At 33.5% G+C, this 17,116-nt stretch overlaps 1 protein-coding gene across 1 annotated transcript in view; it reads left to right on the top strand.

Moving 5' to 3' along the window:
• TDRD3 (tudor domain containing 3) overlaps window positions 1–17,116 on the top strand; it is a 92,829-nt gene that overhangs the window by 47,953 nt on the left and 27,760 nt on the right. Inside the window, exons 6-7 of the mRNA XM_012650554.1 lie at window positions 6,773–7,623; window positions 12,817–12,942. Coding sequence (XP_012506008.1) covers window positions 6,773–7,623; window positions 12,817–12,942 — 977 coding nt within the window. The remainder of the gene's footprint in view (window positions 1–6,772; window positions 7,624–12,816; window positions 12,943–17,116) is intronic.

Below are 17,116 nucleotides of genomic sequence, written 5' to 3'. Positions count from 1 at the left end.
TGACAGCATGGCACCTGAGATTTTCCTTTTGTCAGGGCACATAGGAAGGGTTCCTGAAGTCTTGATGGGGTTTGGGGAAGAAGGACCTCCCAGAAAAAATGAAATCTAAGCTAAGATCCAAGGAGAAGCTAGAGGGAAGATGCCTGGGACACGTTCAGGCACTGTGCAGGCGTGGATGCATGCATGATCATAATAAATTGAAAGAACAAGACTTATGACTTTCACCAGAAAACAAAGCTGTGTTTAAGTGTGACTGTTAGTAACTGATAGAGAAAAGATAAAACTGGCTAGAAATGCCCTCTGAAGAGGATACTGCAGAATATCTTTAGAGGTGGAAGAGAAATTAAAAATCATCCAATTGAACTTGCATATTTTTGGTATGAAATTTGTGATATAACCATATTCCTGCAGTTTGTTTAGAGAGTTAATTTTTTAGTATCTGAAACCCCCTTTAAAAAAATGGGGAGACAAGCCAATTAAAAAAAATGGGAGAATAAAGCAGAAGAACACTGCTGTTATAAATGAACAAACCATGAGAAATCTGAGAAGCAATGCCACATACCCCAACAATACAACTGCAGAGATGCCCCTGTCCAGGCATGCTCAACTTGCTTGCAGAGTCTGAGCTGGTCCTTACGAATATAAAAAAGCCCCCAAACTTGAGTATCATAAATATGTTTATTTTGAGCTTAGTCTTTAATGTGTCATAGCTATGAAAGAATTTAATAAGAACAGGAAAACAACTGTATATGAGGGTTGTCCGGAAAGTATCCAGCCATTGTTAATATAACGAGAATGGTTACATGGCTCAATACTTTCTGGACAGGCCTAGTATATATGAGTAATTACAAAAATAAAACTGAAAGAAAAACGCCATGCCAGATGAAAACTAATGTTAATTCTTGTGGCCAATTTTTTTCCTGGGATTTGGTGTTTTTATTTAGTGTAATAGACATCAATTTGGGGCCACTGGAGTATAAAAATAATTAATGGCGATTATGTTTTTATTTAGAATTTACCTTGACGAAGCAGATTTCTACACCAGGACCCTTATATGTGTTGTTCCTTCTTCTCAGACTACTCTTCCCTACTTTCATTGCATTCCTTCTCATTCATTAGGGCTCAGCGGAAGCACTACTTCAGAGAAGTTCCCTCCCCCCCTTGGTGTACCCCTCATTGCTCCCGGTTCTATCATAACGGGCCATTTCCTTCATAGATGTTATTACAATTTAAAGCTACATTATTTGTTCTGTTTTGTTGTCTACCTCTTCTCATCATAACTAAAGCACCACAGCATAGAGGGGAATGAGTCTTACCTACTGTTTCATATATAGTGATTAGGACAGTGTCACTGTCCTAGTGTGCATGACACCATCAGTAGTTGGTGTAGCTATAATGAGCAACTGAATGAATGAGAGAGGTAAGTAGCATTATACCAATTTTATAAAGTTATACAGCTGCTCAGTGGTAGTACTGGAATTTAATTCCAGTGGTCAGTTTTATTCCAAAGACCTTATATGGACCCATGAATGAGAAAGCAATTTTACATATATTTTCAAATTGAATCTTTAGTATAATCCTGTGATAACAATCATTATCTATACTTTGCAGATGAGGAAACTAGGGTTCTTTGTGACTTTGTCAAAGACATCACTGGGAAGCAGGAGAAACAATTTATTTGGTCTAGAGCTCTGTGTTCTCTGGAGCAAATCACAGATGGCTTTTCATAAGCTTGCTTTTTTGTGTCTTATGCAGTCTTTTTCTGTAATCATTTGAACTCAGTCTAAATCTACTCCGGTGTGCTTTGATGCAAACCTCTCTTACAGAAGGCAAAATAGAAGAGTCCATTTTCTATTTCATTCTTGCACCTTTAGCTAAGTGTGTGTGTGATGGTGTTAAACAGGTGGCAATTTTGAACTTGGAAGCTTGTTCCATTTCCAGTGTTTTCAGTAATTCTGTCTTTCTTTCAGCAAGTATTTACCAAGTACCACCTATTTCCTGATTCTATAGTAGCTAAGCACTGGAGAAAACAATGCTCAGTAAAACTCAGACTCCACCTTCAACTTGGTTACTATATTATAATATTTAAAGTAGCCTTCATTAAAAGAAAACATGGAATACTGAAATGAATGAGATAACATCTATTCATTGACTTAAAAAGATACCTGAGATACTGTTAATTTAAAAAGTAGGCTGGGTTCAAACTGTGGCTCCCGCATGTAATCCCAGCTCTTTGGGAGGCCGACGTGGGAGGATCACCTGAGGCCAGGAGATCAAGATTGCAGTGAACTTTGATCATGTCACTGCACTTAGCCTGGGCAGCAGAGTTAGACCCCATCTCTAAAAAAAATACATTGCAGCCCATGAGATGTAGCATTAGTTTCCTTTTTTTTTGTTAAAAAAATTAAATGTGCATAGGTATGTGTGTATGAATTATATAAAAAATATCTTAAAGACAAGGCTCAGAAAATTTAAATATTTTACCCAAGATTACGAAACTAGTAAATGGCAGATCAATCATATAAACCTGTGTAGTCCCTCTCCAGAGGTTGTACCCTACACACTATGCTATTCTAAGTGCCAGTTTCTGAGCTTCTAAATACTGGTCCAATTGTCAATGGGGGTTTTAGTTTTTATGCATTAATGGAAAGAGATTATTAATTTTAGGTTAGGATTCTGACAGTCCTAGTATCCAAATTTATTTTTCAGCCCATCAGGGATGGTGAAAGAACTTTTATGATTTCTGCATCTTATGAGAAATGAACAGATGCTGGTGATAAAATTGTAACTAACATGTTGTTGCTTACATTCTGGTTTTTTCCCTCTGGGCAAGCATCTTGGCATAATGGAAAAATCATGGGCTTTAGCTTCAGTTAGATTTCAGTTTAATTCTGGCTTCGACATTTTCTAGTGCAAGCCTGTGGTTGAGGCACATTACTTTGTTTCTTTACTTGTAAGATAAGAATGATAATACTGCCCTTTCGGGTTGGTTGTGAGGATTACATGAAATAATGTAGGTAAAAGACCTTTAATGTAGAGTCAGGCATATAGTAAGATCTTAGTAAATATTCAGTCACTTCTTCAGGTAGGTGTCTTAGAATTAATTCCAGGATTAGTCTTGGGAAACATATTGTACCTCTTTTTCTCCTATAAAATGCAGTTATAACTGCTGCTGGATAATGAATATTCTGTGAAAAAATATTATTTAATAATATTTTAAGTTGCCTGATTAATTCAGCACCTTCTTATATACAGACTCAAATGATTTGTGACAGTTAATACATTTATTCTTAATCATTCTGCATTTCTAATCATTGTGACATAAAACATAACCAATTATCTTATAAACATATATTTTGAAACTCATGATCTGGTATTATAGGAACATTTTATCTCAAGTCATACTAAACTCATGTAGCATTCTTTGAGTAGTTTTCTCATGTGAGCTTTTATTGCCTTGATCTTTTCAATGTTTGCACAGTTTTGTCTATTTTGAAATACTTTTTTCTATTATTTTTGCTAATCTTATTTTCTATTTAATATTAAATGTTACCAATTTCTATTAATGCTTTTTTCCCATCTTTTCCCTTTGGGTCATTTAAAAAAGTAATGGATTTTACTCTGTTGCTTGTACAGAAAAATCTCCTGGTATATTTATTATTAGAGTGATTACAGCACCTGTGGTGCTAATTGGTATCTTGTATAGTTTGGAATCATGATGCCTTCTCAAAAAGGGTGGCAGAGAGCAACTAGATTCTGGCTGGAGAACTGAGAAGCTGTCTTTCCATTTGGTTAGTTTATTTAAAATCCTCTTTCCCATAATTTGATAATTGAGCATTATCTATTATTTATCCAATAGATTAGCTCAGTTTCAAAATACTTATTTTATATGTGACTTTATTACTTAACCACCTAAGACAAAAGGTATTGGGTTTAAAGAAATCCAAGAACAAGGAAATATTTAAGGACCTCCCTTTCATGGCTACTACTTCATTTTGAAATGAAATGGAGATATATGAAAACCATCTTCTTTTAAAAGCACAATTTTTACTTTCTACCTCTGTGAATTTATTTAATTTATTCTTAATGGAATTTCTTATTTTTAAAAATAATTTCCTTTGGATTTTATTCTCACTATATTATCTCAGCATAATAATGGAAATGAAGTATGTTCATTATTAGTAAAATTTACTTGTTTTATTCTGTACTCTTATGTACATTATCAATTCAGTAATTGGAGATAATATTTTAACAGTAAAATGGAATGATTTTTTTCTCTTTATTATCAGGCAATTTCCTAAGTTTGCTTGTTTGTTAAACTTAATAAGCTGTACGGGAATTTCTTGTTTTCTTTTCTGGGACAGTACTTTTAAAATAAGAAAGCTGGTGCATGAGAGTGGTTGAGTATATAAATGAAGTTGTTAGATGTTAGTAAGAACAATAATGGAAAAGTCCAGAAATTCTTTAAGTAGATTGGAAATAAATGAAGAAATTTTATACTTTCCTGTTAACATAAGTGCAGTATAGTTCCACAGACTGAGCACCCCTTAATTCTAAATTGTAAATTAGAAATTTTTTCATTTTTTTCCTTTAGGTGGATTGAAGTCAAATTCTCCCACACGTGTGCCAAGCCTAGATGAATTTTTATTCTGTATACGTGGTTATCCAGCCTCCATCTGTAGTCTGGGATACTTAGTCACTCTCGTGATGACCTAATTCTTTTGTATCTCCTGACTATCACATATCGGTGGTCCTAACTGAAATAATTTAAGAAAAATTGATCCTTAAACAGCAGATAGGGAAAGCTTACTCCCCAAATATTTATTTGAATCTAGATGACAGGAAATAAAATACCTTCTTATGTTTCATTTATTTTGGAAGCCGAAAAATTTCTTTAATGTACTATACAAGGGACCTTGCTTCTCTGTTAAATAAGCTCCATAACATCTGTCTTATAAAACTACTGCTGGCGTTTATTGTCCAGGAGTGGGGATTATTGATGTGTATGTATAAAGTGCTAGTGTGGGCTACCCATACATAGCGGATAATCAACAAGAGGCAACTGCTGCTTTTATTCTATAATAATGTCTGGAACAAATGCCAATACATACCTTCTGCTGAAGGTGCTCGTTTGTGTCCTGATTATGACTACTGTTCTTGCTTTCTTGAATCTTTGCTCTTGGACAGTAAATAATGCCAGCAAACACTAAAGGTGGCCATTTTTTCTTCTCTCTAAAGAAAAATTTAATATTGACTACAGTTAAACTAAGACATTCGTGTTATGTTTATAAGGCAGATATTCTTGGGAAGAAAGTGATTTTTTAAAAGATGTCTCTTTAAATGGTCTTAGCTAATGTTTGAAGTCTTGCATACTTGAAAAATCTTTATTCAATTAATGAGTGGTTTGATATAGAATTCTACTTAGAAAATAATTTTCCCTTTTGAAAGTATTTAAAGCCTATTAGATTGGCTTCTGTCTTCCATTGGTTCTATTGAGAAGTTGTTTTTTTGTTTTTTTGGGTTTTTTGGTACCATTTTTGAATCTTGCTCTTTAGTTTGTGACCTGTTTTGTCACTCAGGAACCCTTAAAGATCTCTCTTTATTCCTGTTGTTTTAAACAATTTACATGATATCTTTTTGCCTCCAGTGACTTGGAAATGCATGGGGACAGTTTTGGTAGTCAAAGTGACTGGAGTTGCTGGGAGAGGGTACTTTTGGCATTTAGTGTGTAGAGGTCAATAAGATTAATTTTCTTGCAGTGCAGGGAACCCAGTCTCATCTAAAATGTCAATAATGCCTCTCTTTGGAAATGTTGTGACCCTGGGGAAATAAAAGAATAATTATGACCTGCATGTTGATTATGGTATATGACAAGTGAAACAAGACATGTACACCAAAGACCAATCAATATGTTTGGTATAATAATGTTATAAACATGCTATTTCAAATAATGAGGGAAGAAAGTATAAATGATATGGTACAAAATTAAATAGAATAAAAATCACTATGTAAAATATAGCCTTTAAAATTATTTATAAATATATATTTACCATGTTACTGCTTTCGCTTTCAAGTTGGACATTATATGCACTATTATGCCTAGTAATGTTTTTGACACTTTTTTCTGTATTTCCATTTTTGACACATTTTTCTGTATTTCCAAGTAGTACCTACTCTTACTTAATTACTTTGACGGATCAAGAAAATTATTGACCCTTTTCTATAGTAGGACATCTATTTGTAACACAAACATGTAACAATTCCAGATCCAGAAAGATTTAAGAAGGAACATTTTTGCAAAGGCTAGAACATGACTGAAAATAATAGCCGTACATTTCTAAATTAGAATGGGATTCAGAAAGGAGCAAGGGTTGTACTTGTGCAGTTTCATAGCAGTTTCTGAGTTAGCAATTTGCAATTCTATTTCATTGATGTTTTGGAAAATGAATTACCAGAATAGCATATATAGATAGCCATATTGTAAGAATGCAAACATTCAGGGACAAAGACAAATGGCTTTTGATTTTCCACCATTTTTATCATGATTCATATTATGGTTTACTAATGTGGCTAATTAGAAGAGTATACATTAGAAATATAACACTCTAAGGAAGCACAGAGGGATTAAGATAATGAGATGGGAAGATGGGGGAAGATTTTAAAATAGTTCAATAATTTTGTATTAATAGAATAATTTTTAAGCATTTTTAAATGAAATATTAATGCAGAATCTTCATTTTAATTGTGTGTATAACATACTTTTACTTTTCAGAACCTAAGTCACAGCCACAGCAGCTTCATCAGGGACAACATAGATTGTCAAATACTGATCAAAATGGAATAAAAGAAAATAATCAACCAAGACATCTTCCTAGAAATGATAGCAGGCAGCCAAGAAATGAAAAACCTCCTCGTTTTCAAAGAGACTCCCAACATTCAAAGTCAATTTTAGAGGGCAGCGGATTACCTAGAAATAGAGGTTCTGAGAGACCGAATACTTGTTCAGGATCTGAAGTATGGGCTGAAGAGAGAGTCAAGTGTGATAGACCGTATTCTAGATATGACAGAACTAAAGATACTTCTTATCCTTTAGGTTCTCAGCTCAATGATGGTGCTTTCAGAAAAAGAGATAACTCTATGCAAAACAGATCAGGAAAAGGTCCATCCTATGCAGAGGCAAAAGAAAATCCACTTCCTCAAGAATCCATAGATTATAATAATCAAAAACGTGGAAAAAGAGAAAACCAAACAGCTAATCCTGATCATTTTTATGATAGGAAATCACGAACAATAAGTAATGAAGCTTTCAGTGGTATAAAAATTGAAAAACATTTTAATGTAAATACCGATTGCCTGAATCCCGTTCGAAGTAATAGCTTCATTGGTGTTCCAAATGGAGAGACAGAAATGCCTCTGAGAGGAAAACGAGTAGGACCTATTAAGCCAGCAGGACCCCTCACAGCTATTCCCTATGATGATAAAATATTTTACAATAGTGGGCCCAAAAGAAGATCTGGGCCAATTAAGCCAGAAAAAGTACTAGAATCATCTATTCCTATGGAGTATGCAAAAATGTGGAAGCCTGGAGATGAATGTTTTGCACTTTATTGGGAAGACAACAAGGTAAGGATATTTTGTACTAATATTAATAAATGTAACATTCTAATAGAACTTTTATAGAAAACCATTACTTTGGGACTATGAGTTTTGTTTTACAGTTGTACCTTTGAACATGTTTATAGATACAAATTTTATATAAATTTAGATGTAAGTTTTATATAATTTATAAAAGAGAAGATAGACAAAATATTTAATATATTTTATGGATACTTAGGGAGAATATGTCCTATAAGGTTTGCTTTGGTTAGGTTTGGTTTTAGCTTACGTATCAGAAAAGTATCATAAAAGTGATTAAGTGAAATTGAACTTTATTTCACTTATCAGCTGAATTATAAATGTTTGATTTTCTTTCTGGTAAAATTATACTGATTCACAAGGAAGAAAATCAGCTGAATGGCACAAAATGAAATTCTGCAGATCTTTATTTAAAGAAAATATACACATTCAGCCTACTTTTTACAATAATTAAGAGAGTATAAGTTAATTATTTACCTTATAATAAATAATTTAATAATTGTTAAGCCAATAATGTAAACGTTCTTTAGCTCTACATTATATGCTGGCTAAGAGGAAAAGAGGAAAATTGTAGAGGAAAGACAGAAGGAAAACCAGAAGATAAGGGCAAAAAGGAATATAGAGGATCAAATAAGAGCCTGGCTGAAAGGCAGAAGACCATCACAGTGACAGCAGGAAGGGGAAAAGGACAGAGGGACCCTCAGAGAGAAGGGCCTTTGCCCCTGTTTTTCCCTCTGCCCGACATGCTCTTCTACCAGCTACTCTTTGAGAGTTTGACTCAAGCATTGCCCCCTAGAAGAAGCCTCCTTTGACCCTGTTACATCCTTCTACCTACATTATTCACTTTCTCAATCAGTGCCTTGTTCACTTTTCATATCTTATCATAATTTGTAAATATGTTTGATTTTGGTTCCTAGATTGGTATCTCTTTCCCCTCTCATGACATTAAGTTCCTTGAGGACTGAACTATGTCTGTCTAGTTTTCTTCTGTAGTCCTGCTTCTCCCACAGTGTAGGGATTGCATAATTATTTGTTGATTGTGTTATTTAGTTAATTCTGGAGGGGACACTTATATATGAAAAGGGTAGAGGAGCAAGGGGACTGGAAATATTAGCAAGGTAATAAAAACAGATATAAGGGAGTTAGAGTGAAGGATATGAAGGATAGATGTGAGAATCAGGTCAAAGAGGACAAATATTTGAAATAAATATTTCATAGGTAGAGTAGTTTCAGTTGATAAGGTAATGATGTGTCCATGAGAGTGTGTGGCTAAAGGGAATGGTGAAAGTGAAGGTAACTGAAGATTTCAAGGAACTGAAATTCAGACTAGGAAATTTGGACAGATCCTTTATAAAGTTGTTATAGGACTTGGAATCAGGACCCAGGCCCTGTTGTGTTCAGTGAACGATGAAGTATAAGCAGGACATTAGGCATTGCCTGATAATAGAACAAGGAGGAGTACAGGGTTATACAGCTGGGTGGCATGGGCATTTAAGATTTTTGTATGAATGTGGGATAATATTTGTGTAGAAGTAGCATCTGTAGCTGTCAATGCTAGAAGGAGAGGAGGAGATAGCACTATATATCTTGTCTTTTTTTCTAGAAAAGCAAAAGCCTTTCCAGGAATACCAGCAGAGTTTTATTTAAATCTCTTTGGTTGGAACTATTTCACATGGCTACTCTCTGGCTGTCAGGGAGGCTTAGAAAGCAAAGGCAGGTGCTTTTCACTATCTAGGCTCTTAGTCTCACAACTCATGCCACTTACTTTCCAGAATTCAGGAATTATTTGATTTGGATAGTGGGGGATTCATTATATTTAGCTATCCCTCTGTCATTGTACAGGAAAGAAAAATTGAAGTAGTTGGAAATGTGTTTACCGAGCCAACAGTGTCTACCATAGAGGGAATGGCCACTATTTCAGATGCTTCTGTGAAAAGTTAAGAATGAGGATGAAAAAGTGTTTTCTGTATTGGACAGTGTGGAGTTGTTGGTGGCCTTGACATGAGCAGAAGTAAGAGATTGGAGTTCAAATTCAATAGTGTTTGAAAGGCTTGGTAAACAACTTAAGACTTTCCATTGAAATCCCACAGGGATTGTTCCCTGAGTAGTAAGGGCAAAACTAAAACAGACAGCCCTTACAAAGCCAAAAGGAACCCTTTAAAGGATCAAGGATATCAGTGTGTACGCTGCCTGCTAATATATATATATATATATATATATATATATATATATATATAAATAAATAATCCTCTTTTTAGGAAAAATAACATCTTCTAAAACCTCTTCAATATTTAATCTGCAATGTCTGGCATCCTGTAAAAAGTTATGAGCCATGGTTAATAAAACAGAGAGAGAGAGAGTGAATGAAATGAATAAATATGAATGATTGACCAAAAACAAATGAAACAGCAGAGAAAAATAATAAGCCTACAAGGATTCAGATAATTGGACTTGACAGACAAGTTCCTTCAACAAATATTAATTGAGTATTCAACAAATCATAATCGAGTGACTGCTAAGTGCCAGGTGCTCAGGATATATCAGATAGTTCTGGCTGTGCTATTACCCAAATGCCTCCAAATACCTGATAAAATTATTAATAAAGCTTTAATATTAATTGTAATTGTCACAAAAATAAATAATACTGAATTCATCTATTGCCTCTGCTGAATAGATTCAAAATTATGTAATATAGCATCTAATACTGCAGTTCCCAAACCCTGGGCCAGGAGCTGGTACCAGTCTAGGGCCTGTGAGGGACTGGGCCTCAGAGCTCTGCATCCCCACCTCACCCTCACTCCCAGTCCATGGAAAAATTGTCTTCCATGAAACTTAGGAACTGAGGGGCTGCCCTGCAGGAGGTGAGCAGCAGGCGAGTGAGTGAAGCTTCATCTGTATTTACAGTCGCTCCTCATCACTGGCATCACTACCTCAGCTCACCCCCACCCAACCTTCCGTGGAAAAAGTATCTTCAATGAAACCAGTCCCTGGTGCCAAAAAAGTTGGGGACCACGGGTCTAAAAGATGGTACCTAACAATTCCCGAAATGTTTTGAGCTATTAGAGTATTCTTAGAGTAATTAGATGATCCTCTAAAGTGACTACTTGATTTAAATTGGATGTGTGCTTTCAATTTTAGTGAGGAACTGTGGACTCTAAGTAGATTATACTATTAAGCATTGGGAATAAGGTAAATAATACCTTGGGAAAGAGATGGAATTAGTTATCTTCTGAAACCACTAACTGAGGAGGTAGCTTTTAAATGTCAAGAGTAGGCAGTGTTCCAATTTTCTAGCCAGAGACCTGAGTAGAGATTCAAGAGAAGGAATTGATTATCATTGCCATTAAGAAACCATAATTTTCTTTATTTCATTGTAATGATGTTTCGGAGATAATCAATTGGTATAATCTATTGTTTAAAAAATTTCTCATAATACGTTACGTTCTCTCTAGCTTTATTTCCATAGATGGATTTGAGAATTTGGGGCAGTTCTTCTTCCTCTGTACTGACAAAACTAGTTCAGTTCTTTTTTCCCTTCTCAACTGAAATATTACAACCTCCAAATTGGTTTCCTTGCTTTAAACCTTCTTAAATTGTCATTGATACTGCTGCCACTGTGATCCTGGTCATAGACCATGTCATTCTTTCTAGTTAATCTTTTCATCTGTAGAATAAATTCAGACTTTAGCATTTTTTATCAGGTTTGTGTCACAATAAACCCATTGTAAGTTGAAAATATCATAAGTTGAAAATGCATTTTATATACCTAACTTACTGGACATCATAGCTTAGCCTAGGCTTCCTTAAATGTGCTCAGAACACTTTTGTTAGCTTAAAGTTGGACAAAATCATCTCACACAAATCCTTTTACATAATAAACTCTTAAATATCTCCTATAATTTATTGAATACTGCCTTAGGGACTGTCTGTACATGGCTTTATTTGGAGCAGGGTTTCTTAAGTGAGATTTTTAAAAACTGACTTCTTTCTCAGGCTGTATTTTGGAAAGTTGAAGATACGAGGCAGACAGGTGGGATACTACACTCCTTCAGTATCCTCACAGCATCACAAGGGACAAAGACTAAACTTAAAAGGGTATCAATTTACTTGTTGAGTCATGCTAGAATATAGCATATTTGTTGAACTTACCTGAACTGACAAGCTTACAGCTGAAGCATATATCCAGAATACTCAAAACAATTCACAGAACACAAAAGTATGAGGCTAAGAAATAAAGGAAGCAGAGAGAGAAGGAAAGTATACCAAGAACTCTAAGAAGAGGAAAATTCTAGCATAGTGTCCCTAAACTTGCTAGCATCCAGACCTGGGAAGGAAACACCATAGATTTACATATCTTTGTAATATGAAATATACTAGTTACTAGTTAAATATACTAGCTAATAATATGCTAGTTAAAAACCAACTCTTTCCTAGCATACCAAGGGTAACTCATTTTTAGAAGGTTGTGAAAAATATGAATTTTTGTTGCCTTCAGCATTTTCTGATTCTGATGAGCCTATTAAAAGATACTGTTAGAGTAGTGTTATAGTAGAGCATCCAACTACCCTAGCTTGAAGAAAATATTCCTTAAGAGAAAATTGTTTTGCATTTTCATTTCACATTTACTAAGCAGCATTCAGACTTAATTTGGGTCCTGAATGGGTTGACTTGTATTGGAGGAGTACTCCAATCAGAAAACCTACTCCCAGTTAATTTAACACATTTTAAAATTGTAGTTCTTATGTAAATCGGTTCCTTGTGAGTTTGTTAATGTGCGTCACTTCTTAAAGCCAGTTATCATTTGAGTAAACTGATAAAAGTTTCTGGACTTGCAGTGTCTCTAATCCTATAACTGCTGGATCTAAGTAATGTGCTTATTTGTTGCCCAACATCTCTGCCTCAGTCCAGGCACCTGAGATGAGTGAAGCAACTAGCCACCTTCTTTGCCATTTATATTTGTCACATATTTCTGTTTTTAAAATAAATTACTTCATAGTTATATAATCTGATTAGTATATAAGAATTGTTTTATCAATGTTAGTCGAAGGATTATCCAAAGGTAAGTTTTCTTTCTTAAAAATATTACACATTGGAACACTTTGAGAATTTACATTTCTATCAAATGTTGCCCTTTGTAGACAATACTGATTGTCATAATTAAAACTCCTTTTGCCTCCTCAGTTTTACAGGGCAGAAGTGGAAGCCCTCCATTCTTCAGGTATGACGGCAGTTGTTAAATTCATTGATTATGGAAACTATGAAGAGGTGCTACTAAGCAATATCAAGCCCATTCAGACGGAGGCATGGGTACGTGATCCAAATTCTGTACAAAGGCATAAGCTATTTTGAAGAAAATACTTAGCTCTAAAAGATTAGTCATAGTTATACAAAATTTGCAAGTGGGAAATTATTTTGAATTTACTTATAACATGCTACCCCTAAAGTAAAATTTTAATTTAATTCTTACACTGAACTACAGTAAACATAAATGCATTAGAATTACTTTTTTTGTATAATGCTTTGTTGTATTATGCTTTGGAAATAGGTGCCCTTATTTACATGTTTGCCAAAATTTTGTATGTGTAAAGTGGGTTTTTATGCATATTTTGTTCTTTCCAAGTTTGTTACTTTAAATTTTACTAAATCATGTCCAGCAGTTGTCAAATTTAAATCTCTCTTGGATACATGTATATTGTTTATTATTTTAGTTACATGTAAAATTAAGAAAAACACTTTAAATTATACATGAATTCATACTACATTTACTGCATACATATTTATATATGTACAGATTAACTATAAATATCTGTTTAATAATTATTTGATTAGTTTTGTTGCCAAATGTTATGTCAAAGCTGTGTGATAACTTTGATGATGTAACTTAGAACTTAATGCCCTCATGGAGTCCATTTTATATGGGACTTATGTGACTTTATACAGATAGATCCTTAACTACATTTAGGCAAAAACAGGAGTGTAAGACATTAAAATTAGTTTCGTAAAGTTTTTCTTAATTCTTTCATTTCTCTAATTTGTGGATAACTGTTAATAAAGTTATCATTATAAGCCTATTGTTTGCTATTTCCCTAAAATATCAAATATGCTAGAAAATTATATCATCCAGACAGTAGCTTTCATCATTGAAAGAAAGATACATTGTTTTCTCATGAGCTGCTTTTAGCCTTGGTATTTTAAAATTTTTCTGTCATGTCTTCACATCCTGCCCCCCCAAAAAGATAAAGAAAACAACAGAAACCTAATAGTAGTAATCATGTTTTAGGCCATGGATCTTTAGTTTTTACCTTTTTAGTATTAAAAAATTGTCATTTTCTACATAATTTATCATTTCATATTTTACAGCTTATTACTAATGGTTCATGTTTAATTAAGAGATCCTTTCCTTCACTCTCATTCTCTAAAGTTTACCTGCTTTTTCCCTAAAAAGTAAAATACCACCAATATCTAATTTATGTCTGTCTTGAACAAACTTGATGTAATGATATTTTTACCCTTCTGATTCTCATATGGTATCTATTTTCATTCTTTTTCATTAATACTTTTAATCTAGTTTTGATGGTAAAGTAATTATTTGTTGAATCTATATTTCTAAAAGTTGAGTCTTGGTTTGCTATTCATTGTATCTTCCCAATTGTTTTTAGCAATAGCAGTCAAATATTCAAAATAGAGTTCTTCTGTTATTTAGCTTTTTAAATTTTTTTAGACGACTTAATGAGATTTATTCTTTTCTCCCTAAAGAAAAATTTAGTTTTCTTACTTTGTTTCTTCTCTCCTTCCTTTTGCTATTCCAGGGTGGCCATAACTGATGAGCACATTTGTTATTCCCTACTGTAGCTCTTCCATTTAGAGGTGTTTGGTCCTGAAGTGATAATTTCTTTCTGCAGTCAGTGACTATTCCTTTTTCTCCCTTAATAGTTCTCATTGCTTTATCCTTGATTTTAGGTCTATGTAAACTTAGCTGCACATTAAATTTATCAGGTGTCACAACTTATTTAGTGATTCTGTTCTGAACCACAGCAGTACTTCCATAGTCTTCTTACACATTTGTGAATACTCATCTATACTTTATTGTGCTTTTTTTTAAAACCTGTTTTCTTTTTCTGCGGTCAACTTAAAAATCTTTTATAAGATGCCTGAAATATTTTGCAGGAAGAAGCAGGATAGATTCACTAAATCTTTTGGAGATTCTGGTATTTCATTCCTCCTACTTTTGTAATCAAGTGATTGTTGATGTTTTATGAATTTGCATAAATTAATATAACATTTTTGGATCATGCACATCATTATTAAGGAAAAGAGCAGCCTTCTTTATCCACATGAATAATTAACTTAGTTGAGAGAAATGTCTCCTTCTTGAAATATAGAGGCCAGTAACTTAATGTAGCTTCACCCATTTCCATTAAAAAAAAAATACATATGTGAGCATAGATATAAAAAGCCCCTGAAGAAGTACACTCTGTGTGGCTGTCAGTACATGTAATGTAGAGCTAGCGTAGAGTTCTCTTAGCCTCTGAGAGCATTAATAGTGGGGTCTGTGAGTACATTTATTTTTGTAATTAGGGACCTGTAACAAGTTTTAAGTTAATCAAAGATGTACAAAATTATCAAAAGCAGACATTCACTGTACCAGTAAGAAGGTAACTCTAATTGTTAAGTCATGGTAGAAAAATTAAACGGCTGCAAAGGTGCAGGGAAGTTGTTAGGGGCCTTAGCACAATCACACGATGGATTGTGGAATTTTTAATTTTTTAACTCTTGCACTATATATGTGCATTACTATTTTTTATTGTGAAATGGTATTGTATCTTTTATTAAGGTTTATGTTTGTTATTGGTACAAGATTTTCGAAAACTTCTTATTTTCCATGTTCACTGATCATTTAGGGAAGATTTTTTTAAAGTAGTTTGCAGAAAAACAATCAAGCCTGCCTATAAACCAAAAGTCTTTATAGAAATCAGTTGCTTGTATTGTCTCTTAAAGGTGCAAGGATAAATCATTAAATAGAAAGCATGAAATAGTAAGAGACTCAATGACTAAGTCAAAATGTGTCATATGGAAAATTAAAATAAATATCAAGTTAATATTTTAAATCCAAGTGTTAATGTTTTTCTCATAAGATTTAGGAATTATTTGCCTTAAATCTGTCTGTAGGCCAAATATCTGTTTCCTCTTTCCTTCTGGATATACCTTCTTACTTCCAGAACATACTTACTCAGTGATAGTATTTTAGATTGCCAAAATATATGTTATGATTATGATTAAATATTTTATTTTCTTCAGAATGATTTGTTAAACTTTTTGGTAAGTCATATTTTATTTGTTCTTGCTAGATTTTACCTATTTCTTTTGGTTATCATAAGATGGTCTCTCTTAATTTAGTGTCTTTACTGTAGTGAACTTCCTAATTATCACACATAATGTGAGATTCACGGCTTGTTATTAACTGGGTAAATGCTCTAATTTATTTTTTCAAAGAATCAGTTCTTTTTTTCTTATTTTAGCAAAGTAAATGAAGCATTATGGAGTCTTGTGTTTTACTTGTAAAATTATATGAGAAAACATTATTTTGTATTTCTTACCACTGTATGAGAAAACTTTAGGGGCAAAGAAAACCTGCTATTTGTGTTCCCTGCAGTCCCTTTCCAAATTGCTTCCTTTAAACTCTAAAACTAATTCCAGGAAACCAGTAAAAAGATGCCACAGGCAATTTGGAAGCATTGTAAATACCTTAGTGCTGCTATTCAGGCAAACCTTTTGTATTTTGGGGGTGGTGTTGGTTCTGAATTGCTCTTCTAAACCTGGGAAGACACTATACTATCAAGTCTTGATTTTCCAAGTCTATTTATGATCTAGCTTCTGTTCAGACTTTTATATCCCAAGAAGTATTTTAGAACATGCTGATATGTAAATTTTCTTTTTAAAAGTTCATAGTATCTGCTTCTTGGTATTAGGAAATGATCATTGTACAACCATTGTTCCAACTAGAAAAATTATGAATTTATAGAAAATTGTTAGTTCTAAGACCTTAACATACATATCATCTTGGGCAGTAATTCTGTAAAGTGACAGGTGGATTTTTATTGTCTTTTAGGTGATCATCCTATCTTAAGTGTGTTTCTGTGAAATGTTCATTTATTCAACAAATATTCATTGTACATCTGTTAGATACCAGACACTGTTCTAAGTGAGGGGTATATATAACTCCATAAAACACACAAAAAATCCCTGCCTTCTGCACAAAGTTAAGAGAGTTAGAGTTTCTGTTACATGAAACAAACTTAGATATCTCATTGTCTTTATTCTTACTTCTTAAAGCTTTAAAACAAAATACAAGTGGAGAAAATCCTCGTGTTCACTGAAGTTTTAATTTAAATAATGTGTATGTCTTTATTTTATTTCACCTTAGTTTGAAGGTGAACTTAATATGGAAGAAGAAGGTATAACATAATGAATTTTATCTATT

This window comes from Propithecus coquereli, unplaced genomic scaffold (genome assembly GCF_000956105.1).
Source record: "Propithecus coquereli isolate 6110/MARCELLA unplaced genomic scaffold, Pcoq_1.0 Scaffold333, whole genome shotgun sequence".
Classification (NCBI taxonomy): domain Eukaryota; kingdom Metazoa; phylum Chordata; class Mammalia; order Primates; family Indriidae; genus Propithecus; species Propithecus coquereli.
The sequence above is the reverse complement of the archived record's forward strand: the minus strand, read 5'-3'. Positions and strand labels throughout refer to the sequence as shown.